General features: G+C 47.6%; 1 protein-coding gene across 1 annotated transcript in view; it reads right to left on the reverse strand.

Moving 5' to 3' along the window:
* Nucleotides 1-25,416, reverse strand: part of PIAS1 (protein inhibitor of activated STAT 1) — an 854,757-nt gene that overhangs the window by 396,707 nt on the left and 432,634 nt on the right. The window contains exon 9 of the mRNA XM_086949739.1: nucleotides 24,015-24,175. Coding sequence (XP_086805865.1) covers nucleotides 24,015-24,175 — 161 coding nt within the window. The remainder of the gene's footprint in view (nucleotides 1-24,014; nucleotides 24,176-25,416) is intronic.

Consider the following 25,416-nt stretch of genomic DNA (forward strand, 5'->3'; position numbering starts at 1 on the left):
AAACTGGAGACTGCAGAATGACTGGCAGAGAGCATTCTCTTGAGTGGCAAACAGGTCCACCTGAGGAGTTCCCCACCTCCGGAAGACGTGACGAACCACCTCCGGGTGAAGCCTCCACTCGTGGTCGGCTGAGAACCGCCGACAGACTGTCTGCACGTATGTTCAGAACCCCGGCCAGATGATTTGCCATCAGACAAATCTGATGGTCCTGAACCAGTTCAGGTTCAGGACCAGAGACGCAGAGCCTCTCTGCAGAGTCACCGCGACCCTCCTCCTCCCTGCTTGTTGACATACCACATTGCGGTCGTGTTGTCAGTCAGGACTTGAACTGACTGACCACGAAGGGAAGGGAAGGGAGGAAGGCCTTGAGCTCTAAACGTATGGCCCGCAACTCTAGAAGGTTGATGTGAAGCAACCTTTCCTCTGGAGACCAAAGACCTTTGACCTCTAGATAACCCAGATGAGCACCCCACCCTAGAGTGAATGCATAAGTTATCACTGTGGCAACTAATGGAGGCAGTTGAAAAGGCTTTCCCTGAGACAGATTGCCTTCCACGCCCCACCAAGACAGATCCGCCGCAGTTTCTCTGGAGATCCTCACTGACTCCCTGAGATCTCCGTTGTGCTGATACCACTGCCTGTGGAGGCACCACTGGAGTGCCCTCATGTGCCAGCGTGCAAGGTTGACCAACAGAATGCAAGAGGCCATCAGACCAAGCAGACGAAGGACCTTCAGGACTGGAACGACCGCTCCATTGTGAGATAAAGGTATAATTTCCTGTATGTCGTGAATCCTTTGCGAAGGAGGGAATGCACTACACACAGTTGTGTCCAGTACCGCACCTATGAACAGGTTGTGCTGGGAGGGCACCGGGTGAGATTTGGGTACATTTATCGAAAAACCCAACCTATGCAACAACTGAGTTGTCTCTTGCAGATGATGGAGCACTGTCTCCGGAGATTCTGCTTTGATCAGCCAATCGTCCAGATACGGAAATACCGGTATCCCCGATCTTCTGAGATGTGCAGCCACCACTGCCATCACCTTGGTGAAGACTCGAGGTGCAGTAGTAAGACCAAACGGGAGGACCGCAAACTGGTAGTGTTGCGACCCAACCGTGAAACGGAGATACTTCCTGTGTGACTTCAGGATGGGGATGTGGAAAGAAACATCCTGTAAGTCGATCAACACCATCCAGTCTTCATCCATCAGCGCTTGATGAACCTGCGTAAGAGTCTTGAACTTCTCCTGTTTGAGATAGAGGTTCAAAATCCTGAGATCCAGGATTGCACGAAGTCTGCCTTGGGGATCAGAAAATACGGGAGTAGCACCCCTGACCCTTCTCCTGCTCCGGAACCACCTCTATCTCACCTTTTCTGAACAGTGCCAGGACTTCTTCCTGCAAGAGCAACAGGTGGTCCTCCGAGCAAAAACCTTGGCAAGGAGGGTAATTGGGAGGGAACTCCCACAAGGGAAGAGCATACCCATTCTCTACGATATTGAGAACCCAAAGATCTGATGTAACAGATTCCCAATCTTGTAGAAAATAAGTAAGCCGAGCCCCTACAGGACCCGCATGATCCGAAATGGTGGATCTAGGGCTGCCTTGCTGTTGTAGGTGGGGGGTGGGTATTAGAGGAGGAAGTAGAGGAGGAGGAGGATTGACGTCCACGACCACGACCCCTTTGTCTACCTCTATAGGACTTGTACAATGGATTTTGCTGCTGCTGCTGCTGGGCCTGCTTACTGGAACGAAAAGTAGATCTTCCAAAGCCCCTGTACTTCTTAGCGAAAGAGCCTCTTGTCTGTAAGCCCAAGGACCTTGCAGTCGCTCTACTATCTTTAAACCTTTCTAAGGCAGCGTCAGCCTTTTCCCCAAAAAGGCCAGTGCCATCAAAAGGCAAATCCATTAGAGCAGCCTGAACATCAGTTGAAAATTCGGACGACTTTAACCAAGCGGCTCTTCTAGTGGCGACTGAAGATCCCATTATTCTAGCCACAGAGTCCGCCGTGTCCATGCCACTCTGAATCACCTGGCGAGCCGCAGCCTGCATGTCAGACACTACTTCATTGAAGTTCTTTCTATTCTCCTCCAGAAGCTTAGATGATAACTGCTTAACCGTGTACATCAAAGCATGTACACATCTGCCCAGCAGACAAGTAGCATTTGTCGATTTCAGGGCCATGCTACTTGACGAGAATACCTTCTTAGCATTCTGATCCAACCTTTTTGAGTCCTAATCCCCTGGAACCTGGGGAAAAGCACCAGCCGACCTCTTTGAACATGCCGCCTGAACCACCAGACTTTCTGGCGAAGGATGGGAAGTCAAGAACTCAGGGTCACCAGGTGCCACCTATAGCGTCTCGCCACTGTTCTAGACACCACAGGAGCAGACAGAGGCCTTTTCCAGACTTCTAATATCGGTTCAGTGAACGGGAGAGTCGGCTCAACAACAGAAGAAGGTGAATGTAGAACCTCAGTAAGGATGTTAGATTTAAACTCTAAAGAAGGCAAAGTCAAGTTCAGCAGTTCTGCAGCCTTCTTAACAACAGCATGGTAGGGAACTACATCCTTAGAGTGTGCATCAGAAACTGCAGGCAACTCCCATTCTGGCGAAAGTTCCAAACCACTTGCACTATGTAGCTCCTCAAAATAATCCTCCTGTTCCTGAAGTTCACCTTCCTCCGCTTCGGGGTCTTCATATTCCTTCTTTTCCATGAGACGCTGAGCTCTACGCCTCGACCACTCCAACCGAACCAAAGTCGTCGGATCCGGTAACGACTCCGACGGAGTCGGGGCCGGCGTCGAGTGAGGAGCTGGAACAGCTTGAGAATGGGAAGCCGAAACCAGCGCCTAAGCTCTATTCCGATCCAGAGGTCGCTCCGGAGCCGCCAAAACCATGTGCGGAGTCGATGACCTCGGCGGCGCCGCCGAACCAAGCCAAGGTGGATATGGGGTCGGCATAAACGGTAGAAAAAGAGCTGGAGCGTAATTTTAAGGGACACCCAAGTTATACGACAATGGACCCATGGGACCAGCCGGTGCACCAGTGGGGTACATTGCCCTGGCATACACACCATACATTGCATTAGGGAAATGCGAAGGGTCCTGACCAGGACCAGGAAACGGAGGGTACAAACCCACTGGCTGCTCCAAAGGAGGCTGCGTCGGAATAGTTTCTTCTTGACCTTCCTGTTCCTCTAGATGATGCACCGGAGTTGCCGAAGCCTGAGGATCCACAACGTCTTATTCCTCATGTGCCGAAGACTGACACGGATCCAGCTACGGATCCGGTCCCGGAGAAGGCCCTCGGGACTGTAAAGGCGAGTCTTCACCTACAGGCTCACGAGATGGCGAGGGAGACAAAAAGTCCTTTCGATGTTTTCGAGAAGAAGACCTCTTCTTCGAGTCAGACTCCCTGCCAGAATGATGCCTCAAGCTATGCTTCTTCCTCTTATGTTTTTTCTTCGAGGAACCCGAAGCATGTCCCGAAGCCGACTTCGACGCCGACTCCGATCGGGACCTCGATCTCTTCTTCAACCTCTACTTCTGCTTTTACCGTCTCGATCTTGAGCTCGAAGACCTCTTGGCATCCTTTCCTTTTACCTTGGCCAGAAGGAGTTTAGCGTCTCGTTCTCGCAGAGCCTACGGGTTCATTTTAGAACAGGATCGACAGCCTTCAACATCGCGGTCCGATCCCAGACACCACAAGCAATCACCATGAGGATCGGTTATGGACATCATCCTGGCACACGATCCGCACTGCTTAAAACCTGTCTTCTTCGACGACATCTTCGGCGGAAGACAGCAACTCGAAAAGATACAGAAACACACAAATAGCAACAAAGTTACTATCCGTAACACAAGAGATCGCAAGAAACCGCTAGCGTCGATGACGCGGAATAAATGGAACTGATGTCATCACGCCAACGTAGGCCTAATAAGGAGTCGGTGACGTCAGCAGGAGTCACGCGCGATCCCTTGCGCCTGTGAAGTTGTCCACGCCGGCGTGCTACAAAAGAATTTTCTGAACGTTGCTGACGCAGGGGGATATTCACAAGGTGAGGAATCCACTGGCAGATGTATCTATCAGAAATTTGTAGCCAGGCGTGCCTTCGTAACGTTGCACCTGTGCACATTTGTCTGCTGGTTGTATCGGCTGCATCAAGGGCAGAATTTAGGCAGGCATTAGCTAAATTCATACCCTCTTGTGTGATGGATTTGGCTCTTTTCTCTTCTTCCTCAGGGACCATAGCTGGTGGCCATACTTGTTAAGGAGAGCATTGGAGATAGCAGTGCACCATTGTGTTGCTGCTTCTTTTTCCTTCTTTCTCCCCACAATGTCCATTCTTTTGCTCTCTCGCTCTCAGGAGGTGGGCCAGTGGAAGAGTGGACCTTTGCCCTCTTTCTTGCTGTGGTGACAATGATTGAGTCTGGCACTGTTTTTTCCTGAATGTATTTAGGATCCTTAGTTGAGGGTTTATATTTCTTTACCACTCTTGGTGTTATCCCTTTAGCTGAGGCTGGTTCTTTGAAGGCATCTTTTCCCTTGTCCAGAATGCTCAATAGCATTGGGAGATATTGTGTCCACTTGGTGGATGGTATCAAAGTCTCTAGGAGGAAGCAGGAGTCTCCTTTCCCTCCTCTAAGGGGACCCTGAAGTTGTCAGCTGTTCTCTTGATGAGGGTGTTGTAGTAGTCTATGTCAACCGGTGGTGAAGCCTTTGAAGGATGGCATAGGAACCTGGCTCTGTATTTACTTTACCAAAGTGAGGTATAGTGTGCACAGAGTCTAGTTGAATCCAAAAGGTAGGCAGAGGTAAAGTAGATAGCACCTCACTATTTGTGGTAGTGTGGTCGAGCAGTAAGGCTTTATCAGAGGATAGTGTTAAGCATTTGTTGTACCCACTCAGTCAGCAAATTAATACAAACACTCAAAGACTGAACTTCAGACTAATTGTTTTTGTATAAAAATATGCTTTTAGTTATTTTATTCCAGAGAACCAAGCAAGCCTGGCACAGGTAAGTGATCAATACTTTGCAGTAAATATACAGTTATAACAGTTTGGACCGTAATTGTATATGCACTTTGTTTTGATTTACCGTACGGTTACAGAGAAATGCAATGCTTGGGAAATATAGTACATATACTCTGAATGGGCTTTTTAGTAAAAATGACCAGTACAGATTACTTTTCTTACACAGTGTAGTATACGTGGATACTGCACTGGGACATCTCCTGTAAAAAAGTAAGTAAAAGGTTTTTGTTATTTAGTACAGTTGAAAAGGATTTCTTAGATTTTCCAACTCCAGACTTAGAAACTTTTCATAGAAAAACAGTCAATATTATCCCTATGGAGGAAAGGAAAATGCTACTTACCAGTATGCATCTGTTCTTGGCATGTAGAGCTGCAGAGTTACACACTGTGCATAGATCGCCACCTAGTGTTGGGCCCGGATGTTTGCAGTTTATTTTTGTCCTGAAAAGTTATTTGGAAGTCACGAGATAGGCGTCTCCTCCTTAGGACCACATTGCGCATGAGTATCAGCTCCATCCTCAGATTGTTTTTCGCCATTAGGGAAATGATGGAGCTTTGCAAGAAAAGGAAGGATGTCCATGTAAGCTGTATCTAATTAAGATAATACTGGAACAGACCAGGGTAGCCGGGGAGGCGGGTGGGCGTGTATAACTGCAGCTCTACATGCCAAGAACAGATGCATTCTGGTAAGTAGCATTTTCCGTTCGAGGCATATGAGCTGCAGATTACACACTGTGCATAGATTGTATAGCAGTACCCACTCTTAGCGGCGACATTTGAAATAATGTTTTGAGAACAGCCTGGCCAACATTAGCTTGTTGTTTGGTTTGCACATCTACACAATAGTGTTTTGTGAATGTGTGCGGTGTAGACCATGTAGCTGCTCTGCAGATGTCATCTAGGGGAATGTTCCCTAAAAATGCGATTGAAAACCCTATTTTCCTTGTAGAGTGGGCTTTAGGAGGAACAGATAACGTATGTTCAGCTTTGTGGTAACAAATCTGTATGCATTTGACAATCCATCTAGCTATCCCAGATTTTGAAATGGGATTACCCTTATGTGGTGGTGAGAAAGACACAAAAAGTTGTTTGGTCTTATGAAAGGGTTGTGTTCTCTTGTTGTAGTATAGCAATGCTCTTTTGACATCTGGGGTATGAAGAGCTCTTTCTGCTACTGTCTGGCTGCGAGAAGAAAACGAGCAGTTCCACAGATTGATTGAGGTGGATGGGAGAAATTACTTTGGGCAGGAATTTTGGATTAGTACGGAGAACGACCCTATTATGATGCATTTGCAAGAAGGGTTCTTGAATGCTTAGTGCTTGTAGTTCACTAACTCTCCGCAGAGAAGTAATAGCTACTAGGAACGTAACCTTTCATGTTAAAAATTGTAGTTCACATTTATGTAAGGATTCGAAGGGAGGTCCCATTAGCTGTGTGAGAACAATGTTTTAATTCCACACAGGTAAAGGTGTTACTCTGGGAGGAATTATTCTCTTAAGGCCTTCCATAAAGGCTTTAATAGCAGGCACTCTGAAAAGAGATAGATGCTGTCTGTTTTGCAGATATGCTGCTATTGCAGTAAGATGCAGTCTAATAGACGTGTAGGCTAAATTACATCTTTGTAGGTGCAGTAAGTATCCTATGATGTGTTGAATAGACATGTCTAGTGGATTAATATTGTTGTTAGCTGCATAACATGCTCTAGTTGTTGGACGTCTAGCTTCTTTTATGACATTCCTGCAGTCTGGAGGAAGGTTAAGTTATCCAAATTCTAGGATTTCAGGAGCCAGATTGCAAGGTTGAGCTGAGCTGGGCCGCGTGCCTGATCTCTCCATTGCTCTGTGTTAAAAGGTGTGGAGATTTGTTTGTTTGACCAGTTCATCCATATCACATTGCCTTTGGACAGCGGGTGTGGATATCTGGCAGTGAAGCTTGAGCATTTGGCGATTTTGTGGGTGGCAAAGAGGTCTATCTGAGGTTGTCCCCACATCTGAAAGAATGGTTGAAGAACTTGCTTATGAAGTTCCCACTCGTGGGTCTGTTGTGTCTGTTGTGTCTGACGACTTAACAGATCTGCTATGGTATTTTGTACTTCTGGAACATGCTGGGCTAGAAGGAATATGTTTTGAGGTATAGCCCACCGCCATATGTCCTGTGCTAGTTGAGAGAGTTGCGGGGAGTGTGTTCCGCCCTGTTTCTGTATGTAATACATGGCTGTCAGGTTGCCCGTGAGGACTAACACAGCTTTGTTTGATACTTGCTTTTGGAAAGCTTTTAGTGCTAGGAATAAAGCTAGTTAACTCCAGATGATTCATGTGGAGTAACTTTTGTTGCAGTTTCCACCTGCCTTGCATGGTGTGTTGCAGTAGGTGGGCCCCCCAGCCGGAGAGCGATGCGTCTGCTGTCAAGATGATCTGAGGAACTGGCTCTAGGAATGGTTGTCCCTTGGAAAGGTTTTTGGTCTTCCACCACTGCAGAGAGCAATGAGTCCGACTGTCTACCAACACTAGGTTTGTTAATTGACCTTGAGCCTGGTTCCATTGACGTGATAAGCACTCTTGTAGAGGACGCATTTGAAGTCTTGCACATGGCACTATGAAAATGCAATTGGCCATCATCCCTATGAGATGCATGAACTCTTGTGCTTTAAGGGAGTGTTGTGACTGAAACTTTGTGAGAAGAGTTTGCATGCTGGCTATCCTTACTGGAGTGGGATAAGCTAGCGCTGTTGAGGTGTTCACTGTGGCACCGCGGTACTGTTGTACTTTGGATGGTTGCAGATGAGACTTGGTGTAGTTTATTGTGAACCCCAAATTGTGGAGCAATTGGATCTTGGCACGAGTGTGTTCCACACACTGGTATGAGCTAGCTTTTATGAGCCAGTCATCGAGGTACGATAAGACATTGATGTGCTGTCTTCCTAAATGTGCTGCCACTACTGCTAGGCACTTGGTGAATACTCTTGGTGCTGTTGTGACTCCGAATGGGAGTACTTTGAATTGATAGTGCTGTCCGTCTATTACAAATCTGAGATACTTCCTGTGAGCCTTGTGAATGGGAATGTGGAAGTATGCGACCTTGAGATCTAGAGTGGCAAGGAAGTTGTTTTGTAACAGGAGAGGAAGGAGTTGTTGGAATGTGACCGTGTGAAAATGGTCTGACTGTATGTATAGGTTTAGCGGTCTGAGGTCTAGAATAGGCCTTAGAGAGCCGTCCTTCTTTGGGATAAAAAAATATAGGGAGTAACCACTTTTATTTTGTTGGTGCAGAGGAACTGGTTCTATTGCACTTTTTACTAGCAGAGATATTACTTCTTGCTTTAACAGTGATAGATGTTCTTGTGACATTGGACGCTGTTTGGGTGGTATGTTTGAGGGGTAGATATTAGTTCTAGAAGTAACCTGACTGAATAATTTGTCGCACCCTCCTGTCTTATCTGATGTTGGTCCAGGGAGGAAGGAATTGTTGCAGTCTTCCTCCCACAGGAGTGGAATGTTGGGGGGGAAGGGGAGGAAAGTCATTGGGTAGGGGTGGAGGCAGAGCGGGAGTTGTTGGTTTTGCCTCGGCCTTTGTTGTTGTTACCCCTCTTTGGTAACCCCTAGTGAATGTGGATTGGCTAGGGGTCTTGTAGGAAGTGGAGGGGCTTTCTGAGGAGTAGCCTCTTGCGTTGCCTCTATATGATGAGCGACGAAAAGAACGTCCGGGAGCTTGCAGCTGCAAGGCTCCAATAGATTTTGCTGTGTCGGTGTCTATTTTTCATTTTCTCTAAAGACACACCGACATTAGTGTGTCTCATCAAATGACTGATTAAGGATGGAAATTTGTACTTCAGGTTTAAAACCTCAAATACGTAGCCCGGCATGTCTACGCAAAAGGGTACTGGTATTGATTGCCCTTGAGGCAGTATCTGCAGCATCTAGGGCACAATGAATGGAAGTATTAGTAATATTTTTACCTTATTGTATGTGTTCATTGGCCCTATTTTTATACTTGTCTGGTAGATGCTGCACTATGGACTCCAGTTCATCATAATGTGCCCTGTCGTATCTTGCCAACAACGCTTGGGTATTGACAATGCGCCAAATGTTACCTGCCTGTGACTGTTCGTTTACCGGAGGCGCCAAGGAGCTTAGATTCCTTATCTGGTGGTGAGGCCTCACCTGATGTTTATGAATTATCACTTTTACGTGCATTAGACACTACTAAAGAATCTAGTGGTGCTGGACCTCTAATGTAAACTGGGTCTGGGTCGGTAGGGGCAGCTTTGCATTTTTTCTTAATGCGAAGGTTGAGGACTCAAGCCCTGACAGGATCTTTAAATACCTCTGTTGCGTGCTTAATGACCCCCTTTAAGCATTGGTAAAATGGCAGTGGACCTTTGTGTATTATCAAAAGTGTCTAATAGGAAATCTTCCTCCACAGTATCGGTGTGCAAGTCAACCCCATAGTACTGGGCAGATCTCTGGACTATTAGGTTAAAACCTATAGTGTCCTCTAGTGGGGAAGACCTGCAAGGATATACATCGTCTTGTGGGACGTAAGGCACATCATGGGTGTGATAATCATCCCATGGATTAGGTGACTGAGGGGGACTATTGGTCCCTGCTGGGTCATGTACACCCCCACCTGTGTCATCAGAGTCTGTATCTACATCATCATCTGGATGGTGCAGGCGAATGATGTGGTGGAGGAGGTGTAGGAGGCAGAATAGTATGGGGAGGTGGTGGAGAAGGTACCCTTAATGGAGATGTTGCAATGTCTCTTCTTTGGAGGAGGAGCAGGTGCAGGCACCTCTAGTGGTCTCTTGGACCTAAGAGCTAGTTGGCCAGTCTTAGGATCCTTTACAAGAGTTTTTTAGTAGGATCTTGTGTAAAAAGTTCTTCTGTGTAAGGCAGATCCTTTGGCGTCAAAGTTTTCGGTTCCGGAGGTTTTTTCGCCACCGACTCGGTAGCTGGTATAGGGTCTTTTGGCTTGGAAGTATGACCTTTCTAAATGTCTTTTACCGGAACGTGTTTTTTCGGTTCCGGGTGTTGTTTCGGCTCCGAAGCGTGTGAGTCGGGACCTTTAGGCGTTTTTTTACTCTGCTCCGAGTGCGATTTTGGCATCGATGAGCCGGTGCCAGTCTTCGGCACCGAGTGCTTAGGTGTCGGAGCATCGGTCGGCGTGGTTGAGGAAGATGGCTTCTTCTTTGGTGTCAGTATGGGATCGGCACTGGGAATAGGCTGGTCGAGCCTGAGCCGCCTCTTTGCCGGGCCCGAAGGCGGGGTGTGGGAAGCAGTCTCTCGGTATGCACCTGGGCCCGAAGGTGAGAGTGGGGCCCGAAACTGAGGGTGGGGCCCGAAGGTGAGGGTGTGACCGAAGCCTTTTTTGAGGGTGTTGAGGAAGGGTTGGGGTCGACCGTCTTACTTACGACCCGTTGAGCTGGAGTGATGTCCTCGACGTCTGAGTCTTCGGCATCAGAGGAGCTGGGACTTTCTTCGGCCCGCTGGTGTTCTGGCACGTTGACGCCCACTTCGAAGATGTCGTCGTGGATCGAAGCTGACTAGCGAGCCATAGTTCTTCGAGCTCGTCGGTCCCGAATCGTCTTTTTGGAGCGGAAAGAGGAACAAGCGGAACAGTCTTTGGCCCCGTTCTCTGGTGACAGGCAAATGTTGCACACCTAATGTAGATCTGTGTGGGGAAACTTCGACCCACACCGAGGACACTTCTTGAATGGCGTCCTTTCCATGAGCCAGAGAGTAAGGCCCAGGTAGGCCCGAATGCCTTGGTCGACGACCGGAATCGAAGACTTCGAAGTGGTGAAGAATCGTGTCAATGTGGAGCGCGATTGAAACAATACCGTCGAACTGGGTGAGGATCGCGTGCCGAAGGAAATTCGGTTCCAAATTGGAGCGCTGGAAACACATCCGAGCCCGATGGCAGAAAAACACAATCTGAGGATGGAGCCAATGCCCATGGTGGTCCTAAGGAGGAGTCACCTATCCCGTGACTTCCAAAGAACTTTTCAAGACAAAAACAAACTTTAAACATCCGGGCCCAACACTAGGTGGCGATCTATGCACAGTAAGTAATCTGCAGCTCATATGACTCAAACATAGTATTATCAGTTCAAATGCAAGTACTTCGTTGCAGGAGTTAGTATTCTGGGGTTAGACTCGGGGGTATCCCGGGGTAAAGGATGCACTCTTGTTACACCCTCAGCGGCACTAGGCGGCTGGGCGCGGAAGCCCAATATTATCCAATAGGGGATAGGGGGTCTCCGGTTGGTGGCTGCTGGCGAGCAGGTCACTGGGTTGTGGCAGCAAAGCTCCTGGACTTAAGCTCAGGGCAAATGGGGGTTTAAGTCAGCACAAAAGGTGCACCCTCAGCGGAATTGGGGGTCCGGGTGCACAGTGCTGTTTTTTCATCGGATGCCCTGTAGCTTTCAATGGGGAGTCTTAGGTTTGCAAACACACTGAACGCTCGGTGACAAAGGTCTTCTGGGTGCGATCAGCACTTGGAGAGGTAAGTTGGGATGTTAGGGGTTGGTTAGGCACCAACGGTTGGTCCACCCAAGACCGTGGGGAGTCAGGTGCACGGGTGTCTTTTAGGTTTGGATCTTCTTACCAGCTCCTGCTCGCAGTTGGAGGGACCTTCCGATAGAGGCTGCAGGCTTTAGGCAGGTCAGGATCACCGGGGAGACCTACTCTTGGTGTTGGGCCACTTAAACTCAGGCGGTGGGCGTCTATTACAGAGTGGTGCAGACCTGCGGATCTTTGTGGAGCTGGAGTCTGTTGAACAAATCCGGTGTTCAGGGGAGACAGTCTTGGGAATCGAAGGCAGGCAGGTCCTCCGGGTTTCTCGGGGTTGCTGGCTGCAGGACACACCGGAATTTCGCTGAAGCAGGTTTGAGGTTGGGACAGGCCGGTAGGGCTTAGGCCAAATATGTGGGCAGAGTCCTCTTGTTAGCTTCGGCACATCTGTTTGGTACTTCTTTTCTTCTTCTGCTTTCTTGTCTGAGGAAGCAAGGTTCAGTGATGACCCTCAATACTAGATTTAGCGGTGTAACAGGTAGGTAAAAGGTTGGGACAAATGGGTCCCTTCCCTGGGGTGGGTACACCCTCATTATGCCACCCTCCAGTGGGAGGGGGATTATAAGCCTTTCCCTGGTTGGCTGGGTCCCCCTATCTGCAAGATGGCGGGGACTGAGTTGTGCTTCACCTCGCCTCCCCCACCTGAGGGGTGGAGTTGGCAGAGGTGGGTACACCTCTCTTCCCCACTTGTTTTTCCCGCCTGTTCTCCCGCCCAAAGTGGGGGGTCAGAACCAGCAAGCGACCTGGGGAAGCTCACAAAGGCAGCAAGCCTTTGAAGCTTCCCCTTTGTGGACCCTGCCCATCCTGGGGGAGGAGGCTTGGCACCTCGTCCCAGGATGTGCATTGTTTCAGGCCCCCGAGAGCAGCAGGCTCTTGACCCATGGGTCCAGAAACATGTCTGGTGGTGGCAGCTGAAAGCAGCCACTCAGCCTGGACACTAGTGGTAGGTCGTTTTTCAGGGGGAATCTCTAAGATACCCACTGTGTGCATTTTTCATTAAATCCCAAACTGGCATCAGTGTGGGTTTAATAGAGCTGAGAAGTTTGATACCTAACTTCTCAGTTTTCAGTGTAGCCATTATGGTGCTGTGGAGTTCGTAATGACAGACTCCCAGCTGCCTATACTCCTAATGGCAGCACTACACTTACAATGTCTAAGAATGGACACTGTAGGGGTACAGGGCTCATGCACCTGTACCCTCACCACTGGTATAGGGCATCCAGCTAGAGGGGTGACTGATCTATGCCAAGGCATTGGGCTGTAGGCATGGCACACAGGAATGTGTGCCATGTCGACCCTTCACTTTGTTCAGCACCAAGACACGCAGCCTGCAAAGGTGGTGTGTGAGTGTAGAGGTACAGGACCTCGAAGAGTGGCACAATAAGGGCTGCAGTCCTTAGGGGCCTTCCCTGGTCACAGTGCCCTGGGTACCTTTGGTACCATTTACCAGGGGCTGACCTGTGGCCACAGATGCCAAATGGGTTCTGTTTCCAAAGCATTTTTAGGGAAAGAATAGGCCCTGGGTACCTGATTGGCAGAAGCCCAGGGCACACTGAGTCAAAGCACATCAGCAGTTCAGCAAAAAGTGGGGGTTACCATGTAGAAAGAGGGCACTTTCTCTCAGATAGCAACAGACCTTTTCTTCTGGGCTTTCTGTGTCGAGGTCGTTCCATTCTTCCTCGAACATCTCAGAGGGTTCTTTTTCTTCTGGAGTGTAGAGTTCTTCAAAGTCTACTTAGCGTGGTTCGGGGGTTGCTGGCGAATCGAGGATCTCTTACTCTTCTTCGGCGTCTACGGTGGGCTTCGTGGGAATATGGAATTCCTTCAGCACTTTGTCAAACTTCTTTTTTCTTCGAAGGAGTGCCGCAATTTCGGCTTCGAGGGGTCTCTTCTTTTTCTCCACCTTAAGGGCTCTTTCAGCGTCTGAGGTCGGGGACATCCTCTTCTTAGTTGTGGTAGTTTCTGACTTTGTAGGTGATGTCTTTCCCTTCAAGGCCTCTCATTCAGTACTTGCCTTAGGAAATTGACGATCTTCCCTTGTCGGTATCCCTGGGGTGGGATCCGCTGGGTTCTTTTGATCGCGGCTGACCCTCGATCGTCCCTTTCTTCAACGTCTGGGCTGCCTTTTGTTGTGCCTTTTTTTCGTGGCCCTTGTGTTCCGATGACTGAGGGTTTCTTACCTTGTTCGTCTTTTTCTCTGCGTTTTTCGTGGTCTTCTTCTATGTGTGCCTTTTCTCGGCATCCCCCTTGAGTACCTCAATGTCAGAGCCTCTGTGTGTCGATTCTGCGGGCACACCCTGGTCATCCTCGTCGCTTTTGAGGCCTAAGTCCTTCAAAGAAGGTTGTTTCTGGCTCTGTTGTACGGCTGCATAGTAGTCCTCTCTCTGCTTTTGGCGTACCTTGAGTGTCTTCGACACAAACACCGTACAGTACTCGCAGTTCTTATATCTTAGTGATCCTCTGAGAGGCAGAGGTTACAGACATCATGTGGATCACGCTGGGCAAACTTGTGGTGGCAATATGGGCAGAATTTGAAAAGGGTATTCTCCATGACCCCTACCTCGCCCTCTGTTGATCCATGTGTGTCACTGTTTCATCTGAGGTAATTGACGAAAATGTGGTATCCGGAGTTTACTTCTATTCTCCGGAGCACTTTGCCAGGGCCGGTTGTGGTTCCCAGTCCTGCCCTACTCTGGTGTCTTCGTAGTCTTCGATTGATGGCATTTGTAGTCAAATTATTTTATTCTTGCGAGGATTTTCATATAAATCTTTGGAGAGTCTCCCTTTGCTACCCGACCCAATAGTGGAAAAAAGAATCTGAAGATGGCTACCATGCACAGGAACTTTTGGGGCGCTGTCTGACGTCACACAAGGGATGGACCTAGCACTAAATGGTGGTCGACGACACCCCAAACCGAGAAAAGAAAAAAACAAAGGCTATTCTGGACCCAACCACTAGATGGCAGAATAATGCACAGCATGGGAATCCAGAAAAGGATTCAAGCTGCAATACTACAGAGGTTGTGTGAATGGCCACTATTTGCGGCTTAGGAAGTGTTGCCTGCATACGGTTTTTCTTAGGGATGAAATATGCTTTGATGTCCTCTGTTGTAGCTCCCCCAGTGGTTTATTCACACTTCCAGTATGTTGGACTTGGTACTGGAAGGGGGCTACTGTGTGCCCAGCTGAAGAATCAATGTACACGGTCATGTCTCTGATCTGATTATTTCACTTCTTCAATGCCCAGGATCACAGCTCACAGTTGTTTTGGAGTAAACTGAAGTGCCCTCTCAACTACAATGCTTTAGGTCTCGAATTAGAGGTGACACTGATGTGGAGTTTCCAGCATCAAATAATTGCACCAATGGGCATACCCTCTTTGTAGGTGATTTGCTTGTAGGTGATTTGCTGGTGAAGTAATATCACTCTCAGGGTATTTCTTGCTGTGGAGACAAGGCTCTTTTCAAAGTTATTCTATAGAAGTAAGTTCCACTTTTCAGTAACATGGAAACTGAAAACGATACTTAAAAGTTGCCACATCCGAGCCCAAGACTAAATAAAAGAGTGTGAATAGCACGCAACCTACAGCAACACAAACTGCAAACATAGGGGTCCCGAAAATCCAGGGACATCGATTCTACCTCATTCAGGCTAGCAGGCCTTGGCTCAGTTTCAAAAGGGGATGATCCAGGATGGGTTTCAGGCCATCTCTTTTTTTGGGGATGTTGATGGGGAATAGAAACTCATGTCTCTTTCTCTCAGGGAGTAATAGCTCTATGCACCCATGGTCAACAGGGCTAGAACTTTCACGTTCAAAAATGAGCCAGTGGTTGAGAGAAATTCATGGTAGAACAGGAGCAGTCTGGGGGAAGAGACAAAAAGGGCAGGGTGTTCGCCCTGAAGATACACTGGATGACCCAGTGATCTGGAAGGTGACTGGTGGAGAACTGCGGAGGAGGAATTTGAGGAAGCTGAGCCAACAGAGTATGGAAACGATTGCATGTGTTGATGTTGGTTTTATCGCCAAAATCCATGCCTGACAGATTAAGGTGGTCTCTGCAAGGCCTGCAACACACTGGACAACTACAAAACCTCCAATATCGCTGATGAGCTAATGCACTGGGAAGGCTAGGCTAAACGTGTGAGCAGTTTTTGACGCACTCCTTGGGAAGTCCTTTTTCTCTCCAAACAGCTGCTTGCAATCAAAAGGTACACCAATGAGTTTGGATTGGACATTTAGGGAGAAGCTTTATAAACAGTTTATTTATGAAATACCTTTCATGCAGGAAACTGAACAGAATTTCAAAAGAATAATCAAGTGTCACAATCTAAAGGAAAACGCTTTCTAGGCCTATCTCACTTTCCACAGGACTTCAACACATACAAATGCCCAAAACTAGAATGCATTTGTACTTCACTGTAGAACAGCGAGCAGAGTTATGTGCCTCCACAAAAGAGACATCTTTTCAGTCATACTAAGTACAACTTTTAATTTGAACGCAAACTAAGTGAGTGCAGAATTCTGTCCATAAATGCTTCCTATGTGTACCTAGGTCAGGGCTTTAATGCATTATGTGGAATACAGAAGATAAAACACAACCAATTCAAAGCCTGCTCATTCGTCAAACCCTGGTAAAAACGTACATGTTGCTGTTCTTTTACAGACGAGTTAAAACGGGAGAGGAGCAACACAGAAGCAAAAGCATTAGGTATGTGATGCGAAAGTAGCACATATGGGGGAGAAAACAAGAAAACACATGCACTCCCTTGGAGTGCTTGAAGAAAGAAAATGCTTTACTGCTCCCTGCAAGCATTTGCCTGTTGCATGTAGTGCTGTAGATGCACTTGTTATGTATACTCCTGCCTTCTAGCCTTAGACTCAGACGATTGAAAATTGTTTTTCTTCTAAAAGGTCATGAGATCTTGGTGACTATATCTCTGGTTGTGGATGAACATGGGCACCAACTCTGTTATTTGAGAGTAGGCACAGAGTATCGAGTATAAAAGAATAGTGACCAGGCATTAAGGGTCAGAATGATTAAGAGTGAAAGACATCTGTAACAAACACTGGCTTATGGAAAAGAGGGTGGTGCATGTGAATCTAAAGCATTAAATGCAACTAAAAACTACTTAAATGTACCATTTTCTATTAGTTCCATGTGTGACTGTAGATGCACATTCTCTGTATCGACTGTAAAGCAGTACTCCCCTAAGCAGTGGCTAGTGCAGAGGTCTGAAAATACCCAACTAGAACTTGCTGTCCACACAATAATGCTCGGTAAATGTAGATGAGTGGTCCATGTGTCAGTTTTACAAATATTGGTTATGGGTATGTTCCCTAGAAAAGTCTTAGTGACACCCTACTGAGTGTGGTCTAATGAGGGAAGGTACAGTTCTTGTAGATCTTTGTGTTTGGATGCTTTTAACAATCCACCTGGCTATCCCTGCTTTAGAAACGTCATGATCTTTGTGAACAAAATTGATGCATTTTAAGTAAGGATTTGGTCCTGTTTATATAATACATAAGAGCACACTTGACATCCAGTGTGTGGCGTATTCTTTCAGCTACCAAGTCAGGCAATGGGAAAAAACTGGGAGCTCAAGAGTTTGATTAATGTGGAGACCACCTTAGTTACAAATTTGAGGTTGGTTCTAAAAAACAACCCTGACTCAGCGGGCCTGGAAAAAAGGTTCCGGTAGTTTGAGCGCCTGTAGTACGCTAATCTGTCGTAGAGACATGATCTATGAGAAAGGCAAACTTCCAAGAAAGTAGCTGCATAGGGCATGCATGCAGTGGTTAATAAGCGGGCCCCATAAGTCTGCTAAGGAAAACAGTGATATTCCAGACTGGTGCTGAAGTACCCGAGGTGGAAAGATCTGTTTAAAGCTCTTCAAGAGCCCAGTAATCAAAGCCTTTATGAAGAGGTAAGACTGTTCCCTGTTCTGCATGTATTCTGCAACGCTGGTTAGGCATAGCCACACCTTTGTCTAGGCAAATCCTGATTTCTTCAATTGTAGGAGGTAACAAATGTCTTGCACCAAAAGCATTTGAGGGTTTTAAGTGTTTGGATGTATAATATTAGATAAAACACTTCTACTTAGCCGTTTAGCGGGTGCAAGTAGTGGGTATATGGGCTTTCCGGAGTATTTCCATGCACTACTAAGGTAGGCCAAGGTAACCAAGCTATAGGACTTCAGAAGGCAAATTATTAAGGGGTCTAGTGGTCTGGGGTCTAGGTGGCTGAATTTGCCATGGATCTGTGTTGGAGAGTTTCTCATAAGGGGTAATGGGCATTGATGTTATGTGATTTGATTTGTAAAGTGAATGGCTGCCCCAGAAACGGGGCGTCCCAGAGTTATTTTCATCAAAAAGCCACAACTGTGAAAGAGACCCAGAGAAAATGGAGGAGGCAGCAGAAAATGTTAAGGGAAACAACCAGGTCTTCTAAAAGGGTAGAGAGCCATGGCTGACTGACTCACATTGGAGCCATTAGGATGACATTTAAGGAGGTTTACTTAAGCTTCCTGACCACAAATGGTATTTGAGGGAAAGGTGGAATAGTGTACACAAGAATCTCTAATGAGTTGAACCACAGAGCACCGCATGTGGAAACCACGCTGCCAATTTTTTTGTATTTTATGCTTCTGTGTATAGTGAAAATATCTATGTTTGGGGTGCCACATTTCTGAAAGTAAGGAAGCAGGACTTGTGTGTGGAGGTCCCATTCGGAAACTTGTTGCTACATCCTGCTGAGCAGGTCTGCAAAGTTGTTGTCCACCCCCAGTAGATACTCTGCTAGGATATGGGCTTTGTGATGGATAGCCCAGTGCCCAACATGCAGCGCTGGGGCGGACAAGTGAGGGGAGTGTATGCCTTCTTGCGTTTGTAGACAGAATGTGGCAGGCATGTTGTCTGTGCACAAAAGGACTACCAGGCCTTGAATCTGTTGGAGAAAGGCTTAGAAGGCTCGACGAAGTGAGTCTCTGTTTGCCCTATGTCAGTTGGTGATTAGCGCTGGGAGGCCCTTTGGTAGGGCAGCTATGCGCTCTATAAAACTCATAACATAACCATGACTAACCGCTCTAGGTGGTTGAGGTGGAGGCCACAATGAGGTGGCCCCAGACCCTGGACTGTCTTGGAGATGTGCCCCCCAGCAGGCTTGAGATACATGGTAATGGTCACTAGTGGAACCAGGTCTGTGAAGGGCTTGCTCCTGCTGTTCCACCACTGCAGAGCGCGATGGGTGCTGGCCTGTATCAACACTACATCCTCTACTTGAAACTGCACTCGAGACCTTTGGTTAGACAGACATTTCTCAAGTGGGAGTATAAGTATACTAACATAAGACACTATTGCAATAGATGTGACAATCATACCTAATAGGTGCATTACTGAGCGCACTGGAAGTGGGCCGATTGGCGAAAAAGAGGAAGAAGCTAGTGAAATGGCAGCACACTCAGAGCTGGAGAAAACTTTGCCCACAAATGTGTTTAGAACTGACCTATAAAGGGTTGGATTTGGAGTGTCTCCAAGTGAGATTTTGTAGGATTTACTGTGAACCTTGGGCTGTGCAGGAGGGTGACTGCAGCCTGGGTGTGGGTTAGGCATTTCTGTTTGCTTACACTCTTGATCAGCCAGTCATCAAGGGTGGGTTCCTCCCATCCTAAAACTAACGGATACCACCAGTTCCACAAATCAGCTCTTAGATGTAGAGGTTTCCTTACTTGGCCTTTGGAGCTATTAGTCAGTGAAGTACTATTGTAGCCCCTTTATCTCCTTCAAGTGAGTTCTAGCATACCGGGAGAGGAGGCTTACGGAATTCATGATGCGTCAATGTGTGTTTGCACCCACTACTACTCTTTTCCCTGCTGCATCAATTTGCCTGTTCTTGTCAGGAGGCAGTGCGTTGCCCATAGCCTGGGCTGCTGCTAATTTCCCATCAGTGGAGACAACCAGGGAGTCTGATGGGACAGAATCCCTGATGTAAAGCAGGTCAGAGGGCACTGGCTTATACGTTTAGTCTATATGAGGTGCGACTACCCGGGATTTAACCATTCCATGAAAATCTTGGTGGTGGATTTTCATCATGCCCTTGAGCATGGAGAGGTACTGAACGGGGAATTCTGTGTCTTTAAAAGCGTCTCCACCTAAAAATTGTTATCCTCAGGGGTGGCATGCAGGTTTAACTTATGGTAGGCAACCGGGAGTTAAATTATACTGTGGTGTGCCTTAGCATCATCCGACGGGGAGGCCCTGACTGACATGTTCTAGATCTGGATCTGTCTGAGAGAACAAATCATAATCCTCCCAAGGATCAATCAAAGGGCCAGGGTAGACTGGTGCAAAGTCTTTAGCCGGGGAACAGAGGCTGGGTCTGCCTATATCGGAGTAGGACTCCAGTGAACCCTGAGAGGAAGTCTTAGCAGATGAGAGTGGAGGTTGTGGTGGAGGAGGTGACAGTGGTGTTGGAGGAGGTGATGGTGGTGGAGGAGCAGGAGAAGTTTGTCCTTGGCCCTCGTTGAGGGCCACTGAGGTGCAGAAGTGTCCAGTGGCAGGACTGCTTCAAAACCTGTACTACATTGGCAGGGTTTTCTGAGGCAGAAATCTTACCAGACTGCAGGTGGATGGTGATCTATCTTTGTCTTCTGTACAGCTCCTGCTCTAGCCTCTCGAGGATAAGGCTCTCATCAATCTCATGAATGGAGGGCTTCGGAGCAGATGGTGGTTTTGGTGTAAATGGCACTTTCGGCCTCAGTGGTGGCTAATTTTGCAAAGTATTGGCATCAACAGGTGACCTTGGACTCGACAATTTATCACGGGTTTGGACTCCTGAAAGTATCTTTCTTTGGGTCCAAGGGCTTGCTGCGGTGTCAACCAGCACTCAAGGGCCACAGGAAACCTGAAGGTGGTGGCAGCTTAGGCACAGAGGTTAATGCTTTTCCCCAGGGTGATGGTGCTCAGCTCCAAGGTGGGTCGTTTCTGAGCTATGGGAGGCTTGGATAGCAATAGTACTCATGCGAGGCATGGGACTGGAGCAGATAGCAGGTGGATCGAGCACTCTCAGGTGCCTCTTCTCCCAGAAGTGCTTTCTTCTCTGCCTTAGAGAGCTGAGTTGATGGTCTAGACTCTAGAGTCTAGGTTGGTGTGCTGGGAGGTCAAGCAGCTCACCAGATTCTTATTCTTGGGCACCGAGAAGGTCAGCCTGATTGAAGAAGTCGGTCGTTTCTGAAGATGACAGACATTTTGGTGTGGGCTCACAGTATGTCACGTCACTGATGCTTAGTTTTCTTGCCAAGCAGGAGTCGGACCAGCTCTCGTCATGCTTTGGCGATAGGCAAAATTTGCAGACAGCATGGATATCCAGCCGGGGGTATTTAGAATGACACTGTGGACATCTTCTGAAGGGGGTCCCTTGCATCACCTTGAGTGTGTCTTCATTCTCCGAAGTTAGTCAGGAGCACGTGGTGGCTCGAAGGGGGTCTTAAGGCAAAATGGCCAAGTCGCTCAACGACAATGGGCTAGTGGAGTGGAACAAGCACCGTAAGATTGAAGAAGTGTGTCAAATAGTCTTCAAGGCAAAGAAAGAAACACAAGATTCTAAGGCCATGACAGGAGAAGACTAACTCATCAACACCAGGAGCAACATTGGGTCATGCCCAAAGCAAATGGCGGAGAGAAACAATCTCACAATAGAGTCAGCGCCACTTTCATCCACGACCACAGGAGTCACAGAGACCTCATGACTCGAAAGACTTCTTATAAGAAAAACCAATTGCAATCGTCCCAACACTAGATGGCAGGAGTATGCGAGCATGTGCATCTACAGTCATACATGCTACGAACAAAATATTTCCCTGACCTTAAGCAGGAGAAGGATACAAGTCATCCACTCAAAAAATGGTAAAGTAGGAGGAGCCAAGATGGCGATCGGAATGGAAGCGTAGGCTCCCGGCTCCGCAAGCCTCCGAGCCCGCACGGAAATTCTGGTCACGATCCTGTGATTGCGCTACAGCAGGGTGACGGTGAATGCGCGCAGACATCGCTCGCGCGATCCCGAAGTCTCTGCCGGCCTTATAGCCGGAGAAATCCACTAAGTCAATTGGCAGCCTCAAAGACCCTGGAACCGGGACCTCGGCCACGAAACATGGCCGGGTGCTGACTCATCAACAGCAGCCAGCCGGGCCTGGGCGGAGTCGGTCCACCGGGACGAAGTGACTACAGAGTCAATAATTTTTGCAGAAGCTCAGATTGTCACAAGACGCGGCCAGAGTGCATCCTCGAGGTGAGGGCTCAGAGGAAATACTGTGTAAATGCGGAGCGCTGAAGGTGAGCTGCTTCGGCTCGGTCTTCGATTCTGCCCGGTTTTCGCGGGCCGCTCCCGAATTTGCCGCTAGCGCAGAATCGGAGAGAGGATGGCCATTACCGGAGGCTGCTCCTTGGCCCCCGTGATCCGAACTGTGGGCTCACCGAGCCGGGCTCGTCCCTGCCCTACCTTCATTCTCCCTACAAGGTGGAAACGCCTGATGGCCGCCTGAACGAGATGAAGTACACTGTCCTGCCTATCGAGGTACAGCGAGATGGGGAGTGCGAGTTACCAAGTAGGGCTATGGTATGGGAAACACGGCCTACGCTGTCATGCGGTGACATTCTTGCTGCTCTTGGTGACTTTCAGTCCGTCTGGGAGGGCGGTTCCCGAGAGTTGGGAAGAAAGCTTGATGATATTGCGCTCCCACAGGGGCGACAGCGGTCGGATGGCTCCCGGGTGCACGAGGATCTGCCCCTAACTATCTTTGATGGGGGTACTGTGGTTGCCCATGGGTGCGGAGGGGAATGGATGATCCCGGACTGTGTTGGTACCTGTGGACAGATGTCCGTATGCCTTTACTACACTGAAGGATTCCTTTCTCAACAGAGGACGGTGGCCTCGTCCATTGTATCGCCGCTAATGGCCCAGACACTGTTTCAGCAACGGCTGGCTCCTGTGACTGCTTCTTCTTTCCTCGCCCTTGTATCCTTGTTATGGAATACGTGTCATGGGACGGAACTGGGGGAGATGGTCGTAAGTGATGATGAATCTGTCGGTGATCGGCGACGTCCATTTTGTATTTGCATGTTGCTCTTCGGCCTTGCGTGGACACTTTGCTCTCTTATGTCGGCTGAGATGGGATTTACTCGACGGGCATGCCTCGGGGGACTTACAAGAACAGGCCAAGGCTAAGTGGTTCTCTTTAAAGGTCGACATTTATTTGGCTGGCGGGGGAGTGGGTTGGCGCGTTCTTATGACACACCTAGTTGCGCAGTATGTGGATAATTCTCCCCATTTCTTATCGTATTGATTGATTACTGTTGTTGACTATTGCTCTTGGGGAGGAGAATAAGTTACAGGAAGGGGAAACCGGGAGCCTGTACGGATGGCCCTCCTCCGGTTTTATATAAATTCTTTCTTTCTCTTTTCTGTATCTATATTTCGGGTACTCGTTTTATGGGCGACAGGCACACTGCTAGGGGGGGGTAGGCCGTAGCCTCTGCATGGGTGCAGGGTGGGGGTTGGGGGAGGGGTTTTTGTTTTGTCATTTCTTAGTTTCTACTGGCCCTTTTTTCTTCGCTTTCTTTTCTTTGTTCTCCTTATCTTTCTTTCTTCCTTTTTTTGGGTCAGCATGGAGGCACGGTGTAGCTCCGCTTGCCGTTTCTGCTTTCTGTGGTACCACTAACACTACTTAGGTAGTTCCACGTTCATGGAGTGGGTAATGACTGGTACGAAATGTGAATATATGTTCCTTCATCCTGATAAGTGTATTTTTGTGCCGCTATTCCGATTATGATTCTCCGCTTTGTTGACATCCTGCTGTGTGCATTGCCCACTCTGTGCCTTCGGTTGATTGTATGGCATCTGATCCTTCTTATTTTATATTTTAAAAATGAACCTTCTTTAATCCTGTACTCAGTGGTCGCATTAAACTTAAGTGATATTTGGAATATTTGCTGTCTTTCGTATTTGGGGACTGCTGAGCTGTCTTATGGTTGCCCTACGTGCTACAAACTGATTTCGAGGTCTGCCAGACTGGTTGTAGGCCCGTAACTGTATGCTACTGCTGCACAATAAAGGTTTCCAAAAAAAAAATGGTAAAGTAGCTTTAGGTCAGTAGAAATAAATCAGATGGAAGCAAATGCGTCACAGGAAAATCAACAAATGGTAAGCAATGGGTTGGCACAAAGCCAACAACGTTTTTGATATGGTCCACAACAAGTCTTTTAACATCAAAGGCAAGACCTAAAAGGGTTATTAAAAGCAGACTGAACACTATTCAGGCAGGAATAGAGGATTTATGTCACCTTATGGCAATCTTGATTACCTACAACCAAATTTGAATAGAGATCAAAAGCTTTCCACTAGACTCACCCGTCGATAATAAGATGCTCATAGGGTCCCTTCTTATCACACACAGGACACACCCATGTTGGTTTCTTCTCGTTCATTTGTATGTAGAGAGTAGCATCAAAGCACTGAAGGTGGGAGCACGTCAGAGCTCGGCAGGGGATTGTGAGTCGCATTTTTCCAAGCTGTAAGAAAGCAAATACGGGGAAAATAAACAAGGTCTAGTCACAATCCTCATAAAACATGTTCCCATTAAGCGCCAAGGTTCTTTTCCAGAGGATACAAACAGTCTCACTGTAAAGCTTACCAATCAATAGCAAAATGGACACTAGGGGTGCAAATGGAGCTTAACTAATATTCCTTCCAGTAGCAGATAATTCTGTAAAGCTCTGTTGTATTTACTAATTTCTTCAGCATTCCACTCAGAAAATGTAGGTGTGGGATGCGCTGCAGTCCTTTTGTTTGCCTAGACAAAGTGGAGTTTGGTGAACTGTAGTTTCATTATTAGTATCTGGATGATAGTTTTATCTGTCTGCCAGACATTATGTAATTAAAAGACAATATCATTACCATCCACCTCCACCATTCCTATTTGGAAATGTCATTCATGTTCAGGATCAGCTAACACTACAGCCATTGTGCGCTTTAAACGTCAATCAGGATGGTTGCAGCTTTAGCTCCTTTATCGAACTATTGCAATGTCGCTGGTCAACCACTTGTACAAGTTCACGTAGGAAAATGCATTCTATTTATTTTCCAATGCCAGCTGCCTGAGCAGAACCACCTGTCTGGAGTGAAAGCTATCGCTTAATGAAGATCAGTTAACTGAGAATAGTGTGTGAAGAGAACTTAATGTCACATTTCCACTGTTTATGTATGCAGTGCAGTTATAGCAGCGTCTCAGTACTGATCCTTGGGGAAGCTGGTGAGCATCCTCTTTGTAGTGTTCTCTGCTGATCTCAGACAGTGTAAAAGCTAAATTTGTGTCTGATAAGCCTAGAAAAGGGATGAGAAATGAGATTCTGTGGCACCACTTGAGATTTCATTAAAAAAAAAACGTCTTCACAAGAGTGGAAAACAGGAGCCCCAATAGTGCAACATGGGTTTTGTAGGCAGGTCTTGAGGGCTGGAAAAGATGTAATCTTAGTTCTCATCTCTGCTAATAATTATGGAGGAACTTCAAGTTCTTCTTTTTCAATAGTGAGAGATAAACCTAAAAGTACTTAGGTAGACCTTAAAATCTAAGGGGCAGATTTACAAGCCCCATACGCCACATTTGCGCCGCCGTTGCGTCACTTTTGTGACACAGCGGCAGCACAAAGCCAGCGCCATGCTGCGGGGTATTTACAACATGATGCATCTGAGAGATGCGTCACGTTGTAAAGCCCTGTGCCACATGTGGGCGTTCGGACGCGGGGGGGAGGGG

The sequence above is a fragment of the Lissotriton vulgaris genome, unplaced genomic scaffold, assembly GCF_964263255.1.
Source record: "Lissotriton vulgaris unplaced genomic scaffold, aLisVul1.2 SCAFFOLD_550, whole genome shotgun sequence".
In the NCBI taxonomy this organism is placed as follows: domain Eukaryota; kingdom Metazoa; phylum Chordata; class Amphibia; order Caudata; family Salamandridae; genus Lissotriton; species Lissotriton vulgaris.